A 22437-nucleotide genomic window follows, 5' to 3' on the forward strand; every position below is an offset into this window, starting at 1 on the left:
TAAATGTTGGTGCTTGATGGGGTGATATGACCATGTCAGCAACTACTGATCTCCTGAGATTTTTATGCACAACAGTTTACTGAGAATGGTGCGAAAATTTAAAAATGACATCCTAATAGTGGCAGTTCTGTTGACAAAAATGCCTTGTTAATGAGAGAGGTCAGAGTAAAATTGCCAAACTGGTTCACGTTGACAGGATAGTGACAGTAACTCAAATAATCACACATTACAAAGTGGTCTGTAGATCAGCATCTCTGCACAACACGTCAAACCTTGCCTGAATGGGCTACAGGGGTAAAAACCATGAACATACACCAATGGACACTAATAAAGTGATCACTGAATGTATTTCTAGGCAATGATTGGTGTCAATGCTGGAGAATTTCTGCAACTTTGTGCTTCAGCAGAAGACAATTGTGAAAAATCTGCCAAAGCAGGTGTTAATAAATCATTCAGAAATCTGGTAGCAGAGTGGAGGAAGCTGTTTGTAAAATGTTGAGTGTGTCTTCAGTTTCCTGTATCTCCTCCCTGATGGTAGTAATGAGAAGAGGGCATGTCCTGGATGGTTCGGATACTCATTGATAGACGCTGCTTCTTTAGGACACTGCCTTTTGAAGATGTCCTCAATGGTGGGGAGTTTAGTGCCCCACCCTGCCTGAGGCTACAACCCTCTGAAGCTTTTTTCGATCCCGTACTTTCATATCAGGTGATAATGCAACCAATCAAAATGCTGTCCAAGACTGTTCTTGCAAATGGAACTGCTGGTATTTACCTGTAGGATCTGATCCAATAATTTCCATATATACTGTGACATCCAATGCCATTTCATTTTCACATATCTCGACTCCATCTTCGTTTCGTCAAAGTTAGATATTCATTGAACAGGAATTTCTTCAAACTGGTTACTGACAGTATCTTCAGTCCCAGATATGAACTTCATTTCCAAATTTTATTCAAACTTTGATATCATTTCTCACTAAGGATGAACTACAGCATCACCAAAATTACCAATTTCCACTTTCAAAATGCCACTTAACTTGACTGTTGTCTCAGCTCACCTGTTTTCTAACAGTCATCTATTTATTTAGAGCCCAGGACTCTCCAGGATACTTATCCTTGGTTTATGCTCCGTAAATCTGAGGACATTAAAACTCTGTTGTTTGCGCTCAGACTCATTCTCATGTAGCTGTTGCCCCTTTGCTTGATTATCCTTTATCTCCCAATTACATAATATCCCAATTTTAAATTGCTGATCTCTATTTGTAAATATACACTCTTTGATCTTCAACTATTTAACCTTGCATGCTATCTGAACTCCTCCACTTCTTGATTCTTTATGTTCCAATTATTCCATTATTGGCAAATATGCTTTTTGCTCCCAAGTCTTTTAACTTTAACTTTGTCTGATTCTTTCTGTGCCTCTGCCCCTCTTTCTGTCTTTGAGATGCACTTCTAAGCTTGCCTATCTGGTCTTAATAATGTATTAAGTGGTTTGGAATTGGAATTTGTTTGGTAATGGTCTTCTGAACCGGATCTTGGGATCTCTTGGACCTTCAAAACAGAATCAGCAATCCAAGAGATTCCTACATAGCTTTCATCAGAAAATTAATAGTTTCTAAAAGAAGATTTATAATTTATGATTTTCTTGACAGGAATGAATGCATATTCACAATTGATCCGGTAACTGCAAGGGATTTGGATGATGCATTATCTTGCCGTGAACTCCCTGATGGTATGTTCTCTTTATTAGTTTTATCTTGTAACAGGGGTTCCCAATCCGGGGTCCATGGCATACAAAAGGTTTGGAACCCTTGTCTTAGAAATTATTTGCTGAAAATTTGTTGTTATATTTCTTTATGAAATATTATACAAAGTTATTAAAACAGGAAAAGAGCAAGTGTCTCTAATCGCTTCTGAGCATTAGTGAGTGAAAATGTCTATGAAAATTATAATGTAACTTTTCAGTGAAATAAGCTTTCAGTTGGTTTGATAGAAGTAAAGTTTCTCTTTCCCTTCCATCTCTAGGAAACTTACATTTATAATGATCTTACTTGAACATGCATAGAACATTTTTTTTAAATCAGGGCTAGAAGAAGAATGGGAAAAGCTCTGCATGCCTTGCTAATTCTGCATAAGCTAGCTTTTAGAGATCACCATTAGCACAGAAGATTCTGCATTGAGAATGTGTAAATAAAACTAAAAAGGAAATATATTAGATGAAATTAACCTGGACTGCAAAATATAAGATCAAAGAAATGGATGGCAGATCAGTCACCATCTGTAAGCCTAGATATGTGACATTTTAGGTGTGCCTTAGCAAAGTCGTAATCAGTCTGTTATTGTTTCAGATAGTTACTGATTCATATCTTTCCTGGGTTTAATATTGTAAATGAAGGTAGCTTTAGTAGTTTGGCTCTTGTCTGATGATATATGAAGGAAAATATTCCATTTGTCTTGGGTAGGTTCAGAGAAAAATTACTTTTATTTCCATGCTGACAAATGATGAATGGGCCAGCCACTATGATTGTATGTCATTACAAATTAGTTGATTTCCTGCATGATTGCCAACAATGAGTCAGAGGATAGAATTTGTCACAACATGAAGCTGATATCCTGTTAGCTATTGATGTTATTGACTACTTGCCCTGTGTTCTGCCCTGTAATATTGTGCTGGTAGTTATAGGTAATGGCCTAGTGTCTTACAATCTTGAATCTGCTAATCTTCTGCTATTTGACAAAAGCTTAAAATTAGTTAAATGCTTACTTTTCATTACTTGAGGCAAAAGGGTAGTGATTCCAATCAAATGATCCTTTATCAGAGAACTCATAGACATTGGCTTGGGCTTGGCAAGTTAAAAAAAAATGTATCTAGATGGAGCCGGCCCTTAAATTTTAATGCAGTCTCTACGCCAGCAGTCATGGTGGAAATTTCAGATAGCCTTCCTGCTATTAATCAAGAATTTTTGGGCAAGTTGATGCAATGAACAGAAGGAACAAAAAAAGTGGAAAGTCAGTGAAAGGAGCCATGCAACAGGGCTCATAGTAGATTGTAATCTGAAGTACTTCAGAAATTATACAATGGTATTAATGTAATTGAATTTTTGTGAAAAAGCATACTAGATCTATCTCTCTCAAAAAAAAATGAAGTAAGCTTCTCTGGAATTTAATGTGGAGAAAGTAAAAATGTGACTAATCTGCTGATCCTAATGTTGCCTGGTTGTTCATCTGTGGCCTTGGGTACCTTTTTTTGTTGTCTGATTCCTAGTATATTGGTATTGTTTAATGCAAGGCCTTTTATAGCAAAAGTGGCCAGAACAGCTGTGTGCGGCCCTATCCCCAAGTTCACATGCTGTGAAAGCTGTTACTGAAATTGAATGTTTATGGATAACCTTGGTCACCAATCAACCAAGGTGCATTTTCAAAAATCCTTTTCAAAATTGAAATTAGTTGTAAAACTTAGAATACTAAAGAATACATGCAGTTTAAAACTAAATTTTAAAATTTAAGTCATTTAGTTTTAAAGGATTAATTACTGTTCATCCAGTAGCTATTTCTTAGTTTTAATTGCAGTGGGCTGCATTATGTGGATGATCTAACGTACTCTAAGCCCAATGGGTATATTTCCTTTCCTGAGAACTTGGAAGACTGATGAAGTTCGTGCTGTTCCATTGGAATCAAGTAATAATATTGGATGATGCTGCCGCTTAAATATGCTCCATCATTGGACTCATGACAATGGAGAAACAAGGGAAAGCAACCCAAAGCACTGCTGGCTCAATAGTCTCAAAATCTAATGGATCAAAGATTGAACTACCCATAAAAATCCATAAGCCTGGTCACTTGCTATTGAGAGCAATCCTATTGGTTAACAGACACTTACTGTTTTTCTTAGATCTTTAAATCAAAGTATATTACATGATTGGAACTAGCAGAAAATTTGAAAAATGTTCCCTTTGTGTGTGTGTGTGTGTGTGTGTGTATATGTGCGTTGATTCTCAAAACCATTAGAATTTTATTCTTGGTCAAAATTATCAGTTTAAACAGCAAATAGCATTTGACATGCAATTGAAGTCCAAACATTTAAAAATTCTACATACCCATCACTTTCTAGGTGCAAAAGTCTTCCCCAAGGTCCCCCTTAAATGTTCCCCTCTTTTTTTAAGCCATGCTGTTTGATTTTATTTACTTCTGTAAGGTCACCCCTCAGCTTCTTACACTCCAGGGAAAACAACCCTAGCCTATTCTGTGTCTCCTTATAACTCAAGCCCTTTGGCCCTGGCAATATAATTCTGAATCTTTTCAACACCCTTTTCAGCTTAATGACATCTTTTCTATAGCTGAGTGACCAGAGCCGCACACAGTCTCACTGATTTCTTGCCATTGGTGAGGCTGAATTAAAGTGATTTAATATCTTTGCATTTTCTTGAGGCAACTTTTCAAATTTTAACCTCTCCATACCCAAAACTGCCTACTACCAGCTCCAAGATGGCCACACAACACTGTTTGTCTGACTGAAGTCTTTACCTATACTTAACGCATGGATTTTTTCGGGACTCCCGGTCATCCTGCCTTTCACCATGTGATAATTGGAATTCAACACAGAACTCCCTCACAATATCGCAATCCCTTGCACTCGTTGATCTGTCCAGGCCCTTTGTTTAGCTAAACCTTAGTTTTTATTACTCATTCCTGCGCTAAAGTTATTTAGGGCACTTATCTTCCCTTTCAGCAACCCTCTGTGAATTAAGTTCAGGCTTACACCACTACATCTGCTTTAGCTGTCCACAACCTCTGTCATTCCAACATATCTTAAATTTTCTAAAACCTAAACTTTTCTCACTTTCTTCATCTTCTCCAAAGATACTCATTAAATCCTTCCTTTATAATCCAATTTTTATCACCTAAATAGATTACCTTTAAGTGGCTCTTTGTGTCCAATTTTGTTCGATAACATTCTTAAAAAAGTTCTTGATAAAATGGGTAAGGTGGAGGTCTTGATAATATTGCTAAGAACCGATAAGAGTTGGTAAGATAATGGTGTACTTGGTCATGGAGGCCTCCCGATCCAACCAGTTGTGTAATTTTTTTGTCCTTGATGCCTTTTTATCAATCACAAAACACTGCTGGATGTTAAGAATATCAGGTCTATCTCATCAGTGAGTTGTTGTATAGTGACAGAGCTGGACTTGTTGCATACTGCGTTGTTGCCAGGACTTGTCTTCCATTGTGCAGAAGCAGTATGCAGTCCAACAAATGGTGCAAATGATTATCTTGGATGTATTTATTATAATTGCAAGACCCTGTAGGGCATAGGTAACGTAGAAGACAGCAAGTCTTGTTCACTGCTTCATTGGTAACACTGATGGTGGGGGAGCTGCGAAACCTCAGTTGTTGTGTGGACCAGGCCTTGATCCCGTTGGTAATGCCTGTTGCAGCTGCCCAGGAGTGGGAGAGAGCAGAGGTTTGGTTGAAGTAGGACTGGCCCCTCCCGTCGGTGGAAGACAAGCTGGATTGTGTTCATCAGTGGCTGCACTAGCAATGAGGAAGAGATGAGGAACTGCTGCGTGCTTGTTCTTGCAGAACTGTGGCTCCAGGGCAACATTCTATGTACCATCAGTGTTCAGGCCACGTGACTCAGGGACTTTGGCTATATTATTTTTGTGACTGTTTTCTGCTATATGTGCTGTGTGTGTGACTGTTGGTACTATGTTTTACACCCTGGGCTTGGAGGAATGCTGTTTCATTTGGCTGTATTTTTGTGTATAGTTAAAAGACCATTAAACTTGAACTTGAGATGTTTTACTGCATTTAAGCTATTGTATTGTAATTGTTTTAGTCATTTAAATATTTGCACTTTGCTACTGATTTTATTGCTATAGATAATTTGATCTTTTAGGACTTTTTCAAGATTTAGAAGTCCAGTGGTAAAATGCAACAAAATTAGTGACTGAAAATCAGTGACACCCTGATTTTTTTGGGATACATTTAAATAGGCTCATAAACAGGCAATGGACCATGTGCAGTTTAAATTGACCTCCATGGTTGGCACAGACATCATAGGCCAACGGGCCAGTTCCTGTGCTGTACTGATTTATGTTTGGGAGCTGGTTTTAAACAAGCCACTGCAAGCTTTTAGGTTAGGTAAGATATGAAATCTTATTTCATTTAATACTGGATTATTGATTCAAGATATATTGGTTATAAATTTGGTAAATTTTAGTTGTTCATTATTTATGAGGAATGTATAATTGATTAATATTTCTAATGATTTATTTAAAGGAAACATGGAGGTTGGAGTACATATTGCAGATGTGAGTTACTTTGTTCGTGAAGGGACTGCTGTTGATGAAATTGCCAGCAAGAGGGCAACCAGTGTCTACCTAGTTCAGAAGGTAATGCATATGAAGATAAACCTTTGCTCTAAAAGACCTACAAGTGATGGAATAATTTTAATTATTTTGGTGGACATGATTAGGAACTACATTTATAACAGTGGTGGCACTTTTATGATGACAACATCTAGTTCTCCACCACCCATGTTCACATGACCCCATTAACAAGTTTGACTTAGTCATCGTCATTGGCATCATATACCATATTCTACCGCTCTCTGATTAAATAAGTTCCTTTTGAATTCCCTCTGCACTTATCAGTGACCGTCTTGGATTTGTGGGCCCTTGCTTGAGACTTGTCTGTAAATGGAAGTATTTCCCAACCAATGTTTGAGATAATCAGAGGATGGTGTGACTGTGGAAGGAATTGCCAGTAGAAGTGGTAGATGCAGGTTCAGTTGTAGGACAGGTACATGGATAAGAGGGGCTTGGAGATCTATGGACTGGGTGCAGGTATGTGGGACGAGCAGAAAACCAGGTCAGCACAGACTAGATGGGTTGAAGGCCCTGTTTGTGCTGTATCACTCTGTGACTAATGCTGTTTTAAAGTTTTTGAGAAGTTAAGAAGTCTCAGCTTGCCTTTCTTGAGAGTTATAACCTCCCCCTTGTGGTATAATCTTTGTAAACCTGGAACCTTGTGGTATAATTTTTGTAAAGCTAGGTTATATATTTTGTGAAATGTCTCTGATTTCAAAGGTTCACTTGTTATCAAAGCATGTACCCGTATACAACTCTAAAATTTGTCTTCTCCAGATAGCCAGGAAACAAAGAAAGAGCATGAAAGTTGTTCAGAGGGAAACATCAAACCCCAACCCCCACACAAAAAAAGAATAGCATCCCAATCATTAACCTCCTCCCCCCACACAAAATGGAACAGGAACATCGCCCCCCCCCCCATAAAACAATTCTTCCCCGCCCCCACAAAAAAGCTAACAGGATGCAACGGAACCGACAAACACCCTCCCCTCGCACGACAAAACGGAAAAAGAACAGGTGATAAAGAGCACAGAACATAAAAGCCATTAGTCTGAAAAAGTCCACAGTCCAATCCATAAACACAGAACCACGATACCATCCCCTGATATCACTGACATTCATCAAAAGCGAGGGACACCACACGAGGCAGAGAGGCGTACCTGCCTGCCAGAGCAATAGGCTGCTCACAGATTCCTTCTCCGGCTGCGATCAGAAGGAAAGCATTTGGTGCAGAACTCTAACTCGTCTTCTGCTTTCGCTTTGATGTCTCAATCTTCCTCAATGCTTTAATTGGCGATTAATTGACACTTTACCAGTGAAATGGAGTCAAACATCAGCTCGCGCCCGTCTTTGCATCCAGGCCGTATGAGTATGTACTCGCTTCCTGGAATCTTCTCAGAGACAGCAAAGCACTAGGTCACTTAAATTACCTCCAAACAGTAAATCACAGTCTCTGACAGTCCCAGAAACACATTTAAGGTAAAAAACAGATGTAAAAGAGTGAAGAAGACATTTTTGTGAGCTTTTTGGAAAATGCTGATTGAGGGAGTGTTGTCTGCTGGCATCATCTGATATGACATTGAGATAGGATCAGCTCGCAGTATTCAAAGTGAATTGCAATCAAGGATTTATACCAAGTTAACATATTTTCCAAGGATTACATGGTCTTTTTTTTCCTACCAATGTGTTCATGTTTATTTGACTGTCACACACTTCTTCCACATTTATTAATATCTATACAAGTTTTCTTATCTATACTGCTATACGGTATTTACTCCTGCCAGGTGTTCCTATGTCTCTTTTTAAAATAAGTGCTCCCTAATTATCTTGGAAGCAGCTTAATATACCTTCTCACGCCACCGAGAATCTTACGATCTTCTAAACTTCAAAGAATAGAAATCTAATTTGTTTAACTGCTCATGATAAGGGAAAACCTGTCTTCCCAGTCTAATTATAAGTTTGCCCTTAACATTAACAATGTGCCAGTGAGTAATGAGCAGCAGCAAATTTTTGTGTAAAAACTCCTACCCTTTCCTAGTCTACATTAGTTAACTTTCACCCTGCCTTTTCGTTTTCAATTTGTAACCTGCTTTCTATTTGTTCTGCTGTTTGACATCTTCTGACCATCGACATGAATCTAATGCAAAATCTTTTTGGATATTCACTCATTATATATCTATTGCTGTCTCTGTTTCTATTGCCCTTTGGTTAATCAAACCTGATACTCTTTTTGCAATCCATATATTATACATTGAGAGTTTAATAGACTGGAAAATCTGGAAAAGTGTAGAAAATATAGAATTGAAATTAGAGAGATGGTTGAAAAGTAAAGAGAGGTTAGGGAAAATATTGGCAACCAAAATCAAAGAAAATCCAAAGAGGTTTTATAAGTACATTAAGAAGATAACTAAGGAAAGTTGGGACAAAAAATTGCCTCAGTATGGATGTACAGGATATCTGTAAGTTTTAAGTAATATTTTATGACCACCTTCTTAAAACAGGAGAATGGTGCAAACATTTTAGAAGAACGTAAAGTACCAGATTTGAAAATCAGTAAAAAAAATCTAAGGGTTAAGTGTTTATCATCTTTGAAAATGGATAAATTGCTAACTCCAGCTGAAGTACCACTCTCTAAGCAGCGAAGATACAGATAATAAATTACTGCCACAGTGAAGGATTAAATTTGTAACTTGAAGTAAGTTTTATTGAAGCAATGAAGGGTAGGGAATGCATTGGGAGACTGTCTTTCAAGCACAGATTCCCCCCCCCCCCAAAAAATGCCAGTAGATTCAACAGTCTTAATGGTCAGTGATAAATGATTCAGTTAAGTAAGTGATTTAAGGTGGGGGGGGGGGGTAATAAAGACTTATGTTGAGCTCTTGTGATCTTCTACCTAGCAATCATGGTCATTTGATAATGACTTGTACTTTGCATATTGTGTGTTTTAGTTTGTTAAAATAAGCAGACTTTACTTTTGATTTATTGCATTCTTACAGCACATGAGTTTTTTTGGAAAGTGAGACATGACTGATCACACTTTCTTTGCAGGTACAATCACAAATGGCTAATTGTTCCTGCCATTTTGCAGTAAATTTAATTGCATCTCTTGAAGGCCTTGTCTGTACCTTGAATTTTAAGGTGCCCTCCTTTTACTTTCACTGTTAGAGCTGCAGGAAAGGCATCTGGATGTTATCTCCTTGTGAGCACAGTAGTTCAATAGTAGGAAATTCAGTAATGGATATTATAATAATAAGAGAGAATCTTACTTTTATTGCAAGGGTAAATATTGGCCAAGATCCAAGGAATAATTTTTGATGAATGATGTGGAATTTTCATGGTTGTGTAAGAAGTTTTAGAAGCTTTGTTTAATATGAGGTAAATGAAAATGTATAAGCCTTATAGGTGTTTATTTGCAGAATTATCTTTAGTGTCCTTGAATGTTATGGGAAAAAAACTTTATCTCTCTTAGTTATAGAAGTAAGTAACAATCTTTGGTTCATGACGGAGATATTTGTTCCCATAGAAAAGCAGCAAAATACTCCTCAGATTGTAGCAAGGTCACATAAAATAGCATTTGTAAGAGCCACATTTTTGACATTGAATCATTAGAGCATTGCTCACGCCTGTGCCCATGACATCTTCATGTGGATTGCTGCAAGGCTAAGTTTTAAAAATTTCCATTAAAAGCAATATGAATGGTCTTCAGAACAAGATGAAGTTTCAGGGATGACCATGAGGAAGAATAATAAAGCTTTCTTTTCTTTTTCAATCTTTTTATTGAGTTTCATATAAATATAAAAAAACATAACATAATAATGAATAGGTTATGAATACAATAGACTTGAGATTACATTGATAATAGGATAATAATATCCTATTAAATATCAACAAAAAAAAGTACATTAATCAATCGAGTCTATATAATTATATATGAAAAAAAACAAAAATAATCATCAAAAGAAAAAGAAAAAAAAATTAAAAATGTGTGAAAGAAAATATATATATGAAACAAACACTAAAACTAAAACTAACATGGGCAATAATAACAGTTTACAAGTATATGATAGTGTCAAAGAACTCCGGAACTCCATACCTGAACAAGAATAAACAGAGAGAAGGTCTGGGAAAGGCCAAATTAATTCATATGAAAATGTCGAATGAACGGTCCCCAAGTTTCTTCAAATTTAATTGACGAGTCAAAAATAGTGCTTCTAATTTTTTCCAAACTCAGATAAGAAATAGTTTGAAAAAGCCACTGAGACGTGGTAGGAGGATTTACTTCTTTCCAATTTTGTAATATAGACCTTCTGGCCATTAATGTTACAAAAGCAATCATTCGTCTGATTGAAGGAGAAAACTGATTACCATCCTCATTTGGTATACCAAAAATTGCAGTAATAAAGTGAGGTTGTAAATCGATGTTCCAAATTGAGGAAATGGTAACGAATATGTCCTTCCAATAGTTATGTAAAGTGGGACATGACTAAAACATGTGGGTCAGTGAAGCCACTTCTGAATGACATCTGTCACATTGAGGGTTAATATGAGAATAAAATCGAGCAAGTTTATCTTTAGACATATAAGCTCTATGTACACTAAATAAATCTTTATATTTCTTGGTAATTTTTATACCTAAATAGATAAAATTATCAGTAACAAGTTTAAATGGAATCCTGTCATTCAATAAAGTTTGCGCGTTTAAAGGGAATAATTCACTCTTATCTAAGTTTAATATTTAACCAGAAAAACTACCAAATTGAGCCAACAAGGATAAAATAGTGGGAATAGATCTATCAAGATCAGAAATATATAACAGCAAATCATCAGCATAAAGTGATAATTTATATGATTTCTCATTACGGGTAATACCAAAAATATTAGGAGATTCACGAATAGCAATGGCTAAAGGTTCTAATGCAATATTAAATAATAAAGGACTTAAAGGACAACCTTGTCTCGTACCACGAGATAATTGAAAAAAGGAGGATCTATAATTATTTGTAAGAACAGAAGCAACAGGTTTATAGTATATTAGTTTAATCCATGATATAAAATTAGGACTAAAATTAAAATTTCTCAATGCATTAAATAAATATGTCCATTCAACTCTATCAAAGGCTTTTTCAGCATCTAATGAGATAACACATTCTGGGACTGTGGGTGATGAAGTATGAATTATATTAATCAATTTTCTAACATTAAAAAAAGAATACCGATTCTTAATGAAACCAGTTTGATCTTCTGAAATAATCTGTGGTAGTACCTTTTCTAATCTAGTGGCTAAAATTTTTGTAAGAATCTTAGAATCTACATTTAATAATGTACATAAAGTAGGATCTTTATCTTTTTTAAGAATTAGAGAAATAGTAGCTTCATAAAAAGATTGAGGTAATCTCTTCTTAGCAAATGCATCATTAAAGATTTCACATAACCAAGGAGAAAGCAAAGAAGAAAAAGTTTTGAAAAATTCTACAATATAACCATCAGGGCCAGGAGCTTTCCCTGAATTCATTGATGAAACAGCCTCACCTATTTCGGCCATAGAGATAGGAGCATCAAACAAGCTATGATCTTCACCAATCAGTTTAGGAATATTCAAATTGTTAAAAAAATTATCCATCATGGACAGGTCACCATCAACTTCTGATTGATATAAAGATTTATAAAAATCTTGAAAAGTATTATTGATTTCTTTATGATCAGTAGTTAAATTACCGTCTTGTTTACGAATTTTAATAATTTGTCGCTTGGTCGAAATAGTTTTTAATTGATTAGCTAACAGTTTACCAGTTTGATCACTGTGAATATAGAATTGAGCCCTGGTCCTAATTAATTGATTTTCAATTGAAGAAGATAATAATAAGCTATGTTCCATTTGAAGCTCAACTCTCTTATAAAGTTCTATGGTAGGAGTCACGGAATAATAAAGCTGACAGCAAAAAGGAATATGTGGGAGATGAGAATGGGGACAATTTTGGGAACTAGTTTACAATATGATTTTTACTTAATTTAATAAGCTGTGCTAGGAGAGATTGACTAGCACCTGCAAAGTAAGTTAAGCTTTTAGGTTTGGTAACAAATGAGAAAGAAATGAATGAGGTTGCATCTCATAAAAATATCCTTTATTTAAACTTCATTTGTCTTGCTTTGGTAATATTTTAATACAGGTTATCCCAATGCTTCCAAGATTCCTCTGTGAAGAACTTTGCAGTTTGAATCCAATGGAGGATAAGCTAACCTTCTCTATCACTTGGACATTGACTCCTCAAGGAAAGGTACTGTTTTATTATTACTTGTGTTCAATAAGAGTACCTTATTTCTGAGGTTTCTGGGTCAGGCTGTGCATTGAAGAATATTTGCCATTGTTGGAGAGCACTGGAAATGGTTCTTATAATTGAAATTCCAAATGAAGAAATTTTATTGAAATTGTACTAAGTGTAATAAGTAAAAACGCAGCTTTCCTTTGAGGCAATGATTTGTCTGAATCACAGAGCTTCTGTATATTGGTGGTTTCCTCATTTTGATATCCTCAAATGTCAAAAGCAAACTGGAGGAGTCAAGGAAATAACAGAAACATGAGAGAATAGATGGCCAAAGTTAATTGGAAGAGGACATTAGCTGGGATGATGGCAGAAGAGCAATGACTGGAGTTTCTGGGAGCAGGATAGGTCCATCCTAAAGATGAGGAAGTGTTCTAAAGGGAGGATGAGGCAACCATGGTTGACAAAGGGAAGTTAAAATCACCATAAAAGCAAAAGACAGAGCACTTAATATAGAAAAATTCGTGGGAAGATGAAGGATTGGGAAGTTTTTAAAAACCAACAGAAGCAATTAAAAAAGCAATAAGGAGAGAAAAGATGAATCATGAGGGCAAACTAGCCAATAATATCAAAGGGGATACCGAACAGTTTTCCAAGTGTGTAAAGGGTAAAAGAGAGTGGATATTGGACAGCTGGAAAAGTGATGCTGGAGAAATAATAATGGAAAACAAAGAAATGGTGGATGAACTTAATGAATATTTTGTGTCAGCTTTCACTGTGGAGGACACCAGCAGTATGCCAGAAATTCTAGACTGTCAGGGCAAAAGTGACTGTAGTTGTTATTACTAAGGAGAAGGTGCTTGGAAAGCTGAAAGATCTGGAAGTGTTAAGAGTGGCATGGACCAGGTGGACTAGGCTTCAGGGTTCTGAAAGGGGTAGCTGAGGAACTATGTAGGTATTACTAGTGATCTTTTAAGAATAACCAGATTCTGGAATGGTTTGGATACAATAGAGTCTCTTAAGACGCTCCTGGATAGGTACATGGAGCTTAGAAAAATAGAGGGCTATGGGTAACATGAGGTAATTTCTAAAGTAAGTACGTTTGGCACAGCATTGTGGGCCGAAGGGCCTGCATTGTGCAGTAGGTTTTCTATGTTTCTAATACTGGAAAATTGCAAATGCTTCTCCACTCTTTAAGGAGGGAAGGAAACAGATGAAAGGAAATTATAGGCCAGTTAGTCTGACTTCAATTGTTGGGAAGATGTGGAGTCCATGAAAAAGGATGAGGTTTTAGAGTAGTTGGAGAAACATGATAAAATAGCATGGTTTCCTTAAGGAGAAATCTTGCCTGACAGATCTGTTGGAAATCTTTGAGGAAATAACAGGCTGGATAGAAAAATGAGAGTCAGTGGATGTTCAATACTTGGATTTTCAGAGGGCCTTTGACAAGGTACGGCTGCTTAACAAGACAACGCCTATGGCAATATAAGGGCAGAAGATTGGCTGACTGGCAGGAGGCAAAGAGTGGGAATAAAGGAGACCTTTTCTGGTTGGCTGCCGGTGACTAGTGGTTTTATACAGGGGTCAGTGTTGGGATAGCTTCTTTTCATGTCATATGTCAGTGATTTGGATGATGGAATTGATAGATTTGTGTCTAAGTTTGTGGACAATATGAAGATAGGTGGAAGGGCAGGTAATGTTGAGGAAGCAGGGAGTCTGTAGAAGAACTTGGACCAATTGGAAGAATGGGCAAAGGAGTGGCAGATGGAATGTAGTCTAGGGAAGTATATGGCCACACACACACATAATGCTGGTGGAATGCAGCAAGCCAGGCAGCATCTATAAGGAGAAGTGCTGTCGATGTTTCGGGCCAAGACCCTTCATCAGGTCTCATATGACCATTCACTTTGGTAGAAGGAATAAAGGAGCAGACTATTTTCAAAACAATGAGAAAATTCTTGTGCAGGATTCCCTAAAAAGTGACTTGTAGCTGGAGTTGGTGGTAAGGAAGGCAAATGCAATATGATATTATTTCAAGAGGACTAGTATATAAAAGGAACCATATAATGCTGAGGCATTGGTCAGACCACACCGAGAATTGTGAGCTGTTTTGGGTCCCTTATTTAAGAAAAGATGTAAAGATATGCTGGTATTGGAGAGGATCTTAGAAGAGGTTCATGAGAATAATTCTGGGAATGAAAGAGTTAACGTATTAGGAGCATTTGATAGCTGTGGGCATGTACCTAGTAGAATTCAGAAGAATGAGGGGGGATGTCATTGAAACTGAATATTGAAATGCCTGGAGAGAATGGATGTGGAGAAGATGTTTCCTATAGTAGGGGAGTCTAGGACCAGAGAGCACAGCCTCGGAATAGAAGGTTGTCCCTTTGGAACAGCGATGAGGAAGAATTTCTTCAGACAGAAGGTAGTGAGTCAATAGAATTCATTGCCATAGGCAGCTGTGGAGACCAAGTCATTGGGTAAATTTAAAGAGGAGGTTGATAGGTTCTCTATTAGTGAATGCATCAAAGGTTATAAGTAGAAAGCAGGAGAATGCCTTCTGTGCACCACAATTCCCATGGAGACGGACTGTAGTGGGTGAGAGAGTTCAAAAGATGTGAGCATGGGCCATCAGGACATTTTGTGTGTCATTGTTCCCGAAGAGATGTTGGATTGTGCATAATTAGGCACTTGGCAAGGGCCAACAAAAAGAAGTTGAGTTTAAGTGGAGTGGCCATTGTTGGAACATCCATTGTGTGAGTGGGCCAGTGTTAGAGTGGGGAACTGAGGCCTTGACAAGAAGAGGCAGGGGCTGTAGGTAGATGCTTTTGTTTATTTTTTAACTTTTCTTTCTTTTTACACATTTAAGGCATTGGGGATGGCAGGCAGGATAGTGGGATGCACGTCTTATGGTATGTGGGAAGGCAGGAAGACCTCCAGTGTCCCTGATGACTACACCTGCAAGAGGTGTATCCTGCTGCAGCTTCTTTCAGACTGTATTAAGGAATTGTTGCTGGAACTGGATGAACTCCGAATCGTTTGGGAGACTAAAGGGTTGATCAACAGGAGACAGAGGGAAGCAGCTGTACCCAAGGTGCAGGACACAAGTATTAGGTGACTGTCAGGAGGGGGAAAGGTAATAGGCAGCCAGTGCAGGGTACCCTTGTGGCCATTCCCCTCAGTAACATGTATAGTTTATTTTGAATATTGTCAGGGAGATAACCTCATAGAGGAAAGCCACAGCGGTCAGCTTTCTGGCACTAAGTTTGGCTCTGTGGCTCAGAATGGAGGTGAGGAGAAGAGGTGAGCTGTAGCGATCCACATTGGTTCAGGGAACAGGCAGGAGATTCTGTGAACAAGACTTCATTCCTGGATGGTATGTTGTCACTTATGTTCCATGGTCAAGGACATCTCAGATTGAGTCCTCAACATTCTGAAGTGGGAAGCTGTGATTATGGAACATAATGATGGGAAGAGTTCTGAGGTTCTGCAAAGTAAGTCAAGGAGTTAGGTGCTAAGGTAAAGGACAGGACCTCCAGGGTTGTGATCTGAGGATTGCTGCTTGAGGCACATGCTAGTGAGGCCGGAAATAGAAAGATCATACAGCCTAAAATGTGGCTTAGTTGATGGTGCGGGAGGGAGAACTTCAGAATTTTGGATCACTAGGTTCTATTCCCGAGAATGTGGGACCTGTACAGAAGGGATGGTTTGCACTTGAACTGGAGGGGGACTAATATCCCTGCAGGAACATTAGCTAGCGTTGCACAAGGGAGTTTAAACTAGCGTTGCAGGAGAATGGGAACCAGACTGCCGGAACAGATAGTGGAGAGGTTGTGGAGACAGATTCTGTTAAAACTGCAGACCAAGTCAGCAATTGAAAGGTTGAATGTGGTGAGATTAATGTTCTGTGTCGTGTGTATTTCAGTGCAAGGAGTATTGTAGGAATGGTGAATGAGCTTTGGACATAGTTCAGCACATGGAATTATGACATTGTAGCCATTAGTGAGACCTGGTCTGGCATCTCAGTGTTCCGTGATTCCGTTGATTTAGACATAATAGAGTGGGAGGGATTAAAGAGGGAGGGGTGGCATTACTAGTCAGGGAAAATGTTACGGTGCTTCAACAGGACAGACTGGAGAGTTCATCTACTGAGACTATATGGGTGGAACTGAGGAATATAACTCAGGAAGGGGATGGCCATGTTAATGGTATTATATTATAGACTACCCAACAGTCCTTAGAATTTAGAGGAGAAGATTTGTTGAAAGATCACAGACCTTTGCAAGAAAAATAATTTTGTTGAATCAGAATCAGGTTAATTATTATCAGCATGTGTCGTGAAATTTGTTAACTTAGCAGCAGCAGTACAATGCAATATGTGATAATATAAAAAGAATAAATTACAGTAAGTCTATATATGTATATTAAATAGTGTAAAAACAATAATATACAATATATTTAAAATAAAGCAGTGAGATAGGTTCATGGGTTCAATGTCCACTTGGACATTGGATGGCAGGAGGGAAGAAAATGTTCCTGGGTTGCTGAGTGTGTGCATTCAGGCTTCTGTACCTCCTTTCTGTTGGTAACAATGAGAAGAGGACATGCCCTGGGTGATGGGGATCCTTAATAATGGACGTCACCTTTCTGAGGTACCACTCCTTGAAGATGTCTTGAATACTGCGGAGGCTAGTACCCAAGATGGAACTAACTTTCTGTATCTTCTTTCCTCTGATTTTTGGGATTTAGTTTATAGTAATTGATTTTAACTTTCCACATATTGACGGGGTCTCCCATACTGTAAAAGGGCTCGATGGGATGGAGTTTGTTAAATGTGTTTAGCACAGAGGTCCCAACGAGAGAAAATGCAATACTAGATCTCCTATTAGGAAAAGAGACAAGGCAGGTGACAGTGTTTTGTGTAGGGGAATTCTGCATCTGGTGATCATAATACCATAAGACTTATGTGATCTTAAGTCTATAAAAGTGAGACAAAGCAGCAGTGAAGTCATGGACCGTATACAGATAACGGAGGAAGAGGTGTTTTCTCTTTTGAGGCAAATTAGGGTGATAGTCCCTCTTGCCTGACAAGATTTTCCAGCGCACCCTGTGGGAGGCTAGTGCTGAAGTTGCATGAGCCTTAGCAAAGATATTTAAATTATCATTAGCCATGAGTGAGGTGCTGGAGGAATGGATGATATCTAATGTTGTTCCATGTTTTAGAAAGGCTGTAAGAGTAAGACAGGAAATTATAGGCTGATGAGCTTGATATCAGTAGTGGGTAAGTTATTCTATTCTATGGGACCGGATATGTAAGTATTTGAATAGATAGTGACTGATTAGTAATAGTCAACATGGCTTTGTGCATGAGAGGTCATTTCTATCTAACCAATCTTATAGAGTTTTTTTGAGGATGTCACCAGGAAAGTTGTTGAAGGCAGGGCAGTAGATGTTGTCTGCATGGACTTTAGCAAGGCCTTTGACAAGAACCAGCATGAGAGGCTGGTTAAGAAGGCTTTCAGGATGAAGTAGTAAATTGGATTAGACATCGGTTTCGCAGGAGAAGTCAGAGCGATAGCAGATGTTGCCTCACTTACTGGAGGCCTGCATCTGGTGGTGTGCCGTAAAGATTGGTACTGGTTCATTTGTTGGTTGTCATCTCTGTCAATGATCTGGATGATAATGTGGTAAACTCGATTTGCAATTTACAGATGCCACCAAGATTGGGGGTGTAGTGAACAGTGAGGAAGACTTTCAAAGCTTGCAGTGGGATCTGGACTAGCTGGAAAAATGGGCTGAAAAATTGTAGATGGAATTTAATGCAGAGAAGCAAGAGGTGTTGCATTCTTTGGAAGGACAAACCAGGGCAGAATTCAAATAGTGAGTAGTAGGGCGCTGAAGCATGCGGTAGAACAGAGAGATCTGGGAATATGGATCCATAAATCCTTGAAATTGGTGTCACAGGTAGATGGGATTGCAAAAGCAGCTTTTGGCACAGTGATCTTCATAAATCAAAGGAGTGCAGGAGATGGAATGTTACGTTGATATTGTATAAGATGTTGGTGAGACCTAATTTCTAGTATTATGTGCAGGTTTGGTCACCTGCCGATAGGAAGGATGTCAATTAGATTGAAAGTGTGCAGAGAAAAGTTCTAAGGATGTTGCTGGGATCTGAATTATAGGGAAAGGTTGGTTAGGACTAGGGTAACTGCAAGAAGGCTTTTTCCACTGAGGTTGAGTGAAACTAGAACTAGTAGTCATTGGAAAAGGATGAAAGGTTGAGAAGTTTAAGGGGAATTTGAGGTGGAACTTCTTCTCTCAGACAGTATTGAGAGTGTGGACCAAGCTGTGGGTGGAAGTGGCAGATGCAGGCTTGATATTAACATTTAAGTTAAGTTTGGGTAAGTACATAGATAGGAGGGGTGTGGAGGGCTGTGACCTGGGTGCAGGTCGATGGGACTCAGCAGATTAATGATTTGGCAAGAACTAGCTAGGCCAAAGGACCTGATTCTGTGCTGTAGTGTTTTATGACTCTGACTCATATGGGGTTAAGAAGGATGATAAATGAGCCATGGTGTAATGTCGGAGCAGACTTAATGGGCTGAATGGCCTAATTTGCTCTTATGTCTTGTGATCTGATGGTCTTGTATTTTAGTAAACACAAAGCAATCAGAGTTTCCCTCTGATACTTCCTTCACCAAAATAGCTTATCTTTGGATATTTTGTGGTTATGGTAATTCCAAAACATAAACTGAATTTTGAACACTATTATGCATAAGGAAGCACTTTCTCTCACTTACATGCCTAAACAGGACAATATGCTTTTCCATAGAAGGTATTATCGTACAGGTTTTGTTCGTAGGTTTGAAGATGTCACTCAAATGTTTCTTGGAATCCATTAAGTTCAGCTTAAGTGAAGGCACTGAAACATCATGCAGCTGATCTCTGCTGCTGTTGCTAATGTAATTGAATGGTAATTGCAAAATGATCAAAGGTGGAACAATTGCGATTCAGATATACTGTACACTAATAGAAATGGCCATTTTCTCATCTCTAGGTACTAATTTTATTTCTCAGATTCATTTATTTATCACGTATACATCAGAACATACAGGGAAATGTGCCATTTGTATTAACAGCCAACACAGCCCTAAGAATGTGCTGGGGAAGATCGCAAGTGTCAACCCCAAGTATGTGCTGGGGGCAGATCATTCCGGCACCATCATAGAATGCCCACAATGTTCAACAGAACAACACAAGAAATAGCAACAAAACTAGGCCTTTTCTTCCCTCCTACACAGCCACCAACATATACACACTGATATGCCCCCACCTCCAGGCCACCAATCTCTAGTGGATTCTCAGACTGCCAGACATCAGGCCTCTGACTTCTGGACAAGTGACTCAAGGGCTTTGGCTTCTGCACTCACCAACTGGGAGGTCACCAACTCACCAACCTTGTGCCTCCTGCTTGCATGGACCTCCTGTCTAGGGACCTAATGACATGGGTAGGTCACCAGCCCTCATCCAAGGGACCTACCAACCTCTATCATTGTCCATGGAGATTGCTGTTCTTCATCAGCAGTCCCTGCTGACCTGACATACAGTATATCCTTGAAGATCGCTGGTCTTTGACTGTGAAGCACTCTGACCTGAATTACAACCACAGGCTCCTACCCCAACCTCTAACTCTCCCTTATCTCTGTTCCTAAACCTTAATCTGAACCCCAATTCCCTGCACTATCCACAAACCTATCCCTACGAACTTAGAAAACAACTAAGACTGAGTCATGACCTTGATGGACATCGCAGCTCAGCACCATCTTGAATGGAAGAATTTCTTATTTCATTATCTTCATTTTTGAAGAATGTTATAAGTATTCAAAGGAATGGTACAATTTTTGTAAGAGTTAACAGTGCACAAAATAATTCACCTGAGTTTACTGTCAGTCACATCACTTCTGTTCCTGTGCTTGCAACTAATTGTGTAGTAACTAATTCTAATTTAAATTAATCTTTCTCTTTTTTTTAATGCTGAATGGTCACCCTTATTATTAAATAGGTTCTTTCTCAGTTTGTAAATAACCTATTAAGTCTGTATATTTAAGGTTTATATATTCTGTTTTGTACTGATTTTGTTTGCAAATCAGATGCTCAGCATGTTTGTTGTGTGTTTATCTGCAAAGTAACACTATCTTGGTCTATTCTTGAAATTCCCGAACTTTTGATCATATCCCAGTCTTGCCTTTCTTGCATGTATCATTGAATTTTGCTGCCTTAGGGTGGCTTAAGATTCCTCAGCAAAGGTAGCTTACCAAAGCACGTTGATAATTATTTCATATTTTTGCTGTTGTTTTCCTATGATATGAAAGGGGGTCACTTTATACTGCTCTTAAAACAATGCCGTCATTTTCATTCCTCTGTTAATTCTTGGAGCTATATTGTAACTGTAATCAAATTGCAAAATGTAGGAAAATCCTTCAAACTGACCTGACGGTGAAATAAATTAGATGCTTGTCATATTTTAGTTGGAGGTACCATTGCTTTTTATATTTTCATATTTGTCAAAGTCATTTTCATTCTTCATTAAAATGAAAGGAAATAGTTAATAAACATTGTGGTTCATGACTCAGTCTACAATGCTAATTTACATGTACTGATAATCTGCTGCCCAACTGAGAAGCAGTCTTTGAGGAGCTGAAAGAAAACCTTTCTTATGTTCTGTGAATCTAGAAAAAGAATAAAATGTGTCAGAGCATGTTTTATCGCCTGCTGAGTAATTGATTGTGTTACTGGTATAGCAGCTTTATTATCCATGGGTAGGCAAGGCCAGCTCCATATTTCCTAATGATGACATTCATAATAAGTCAAACAAGAAATAAAGCATCGTTTTTCAGTCAATTCTTTAAAAATGAGAAAAATTATAACATTAATTTTGGTATGAACCATATTCTTTTTAACAATATACCTTGTAATTAGTCAGTTCCTCTTTTAAAATAGCATGTATTTGCTGTCTCCTTTATAATACTGTGTGTATTAGAGGATCATACAAAGATGACAACTGTCAAGTTGCAGAAAATAATATCGAAAGGAAAAGACCATAAGTTCCAGCTGGTATATACTAAATAAATGTGATACCTTGTATAGGTATACATGCCTGTCAAAACTATGCAACTGTTGGGAGAACAGTGCAAACCCAGATTGAAGATCCAGGCTAATGTGAAGAATATATTTGGGAAATTATATTTTTGTCTTCCTAAGCAATCAAAATTAATCCTGTGCATCACCTGTCATTGATAATGCATTTTTTATCTGCTGAGTAGGAGAATATCCATGAATCCACTGCATGTGCCTGGGGCCTTTCTCAGAGAACTCCCATTTTCATGTTAAAAAAAAATTCGACGTTAAAACACAACAGAAATTCATGGCCCCAGCTACTCACTAAGTTAATTATTGAAACTAATGAATCATGTAACATGTATGACTCAGGAGGAGACCAGTTGGTGTATAATGTCCGTGCCAAGTGATAAAGAGCTGCACTGCCTCATTTTGCCTTCCAGCACTTGTTATCTGGTTCTGCAGGTTAAAGCTCTTCAAATCCGTGTCCCAAGTATTGTTTAATGTGATGAGAATTTCTGCTAGGAGCAACCTTTCAAGCAGTGAGTTCCAGATCCTTTCCACTCTATGGGTGAAAATAACTTTCCCCATCTCCCCTCTAATTCTTTTACCAGTAACTTTAAGTCCATAATCCAAGCATCTGCTGCTTTGCTCCACTTAGTCCCCATATTATTTGGATTTCCTGTCACGTC

At 38.1% G+C, this 22437-nt stretch overlaps 1 protein-coding gene across 1 annotated transcript in view; it reads left to right on the forward strand.

Annotated features, from left to right (window-relative positions):
* Positions 1–22437, forward strand: part of dis3l2 (DIS3 like 3'-5' exoribonuclease 2) — a 307738-nt gene that overhangs the window by 118222 nt on the left and 167079 nt on the right. Inside the window, exons 10-12 of the mRNA XM_059945389.1 lie at positions 1653–1732; positions 6280–6392; positions 12536–12643. Of these exons, the coding sequence (XP_059801372.1) occupies positions 1653–1732; positions 6280–6392; positions 12536–12643 (301 nt within the window). The remainder of the gene's footprint in view (positions 1–1652; positions 1733–6279; positions 6393–12535; positions 12644–22437) is intronic.

Source organism: Hypanus sabinus, chromosome 2 (assembly GCF_030144855.1).
Source record: "Hypanus sabinus isolate sHypSab1 chromosome 2, sHypSab1.hap1, whole genome shotgun sequence".
Classification (NCBI taxonomy): Eukaryota; Metazoa; Chordata; class Chondrichthyes; order Myliobatiformes; family Dasyatidae; genus Hypanus; species Hypanus sabinus.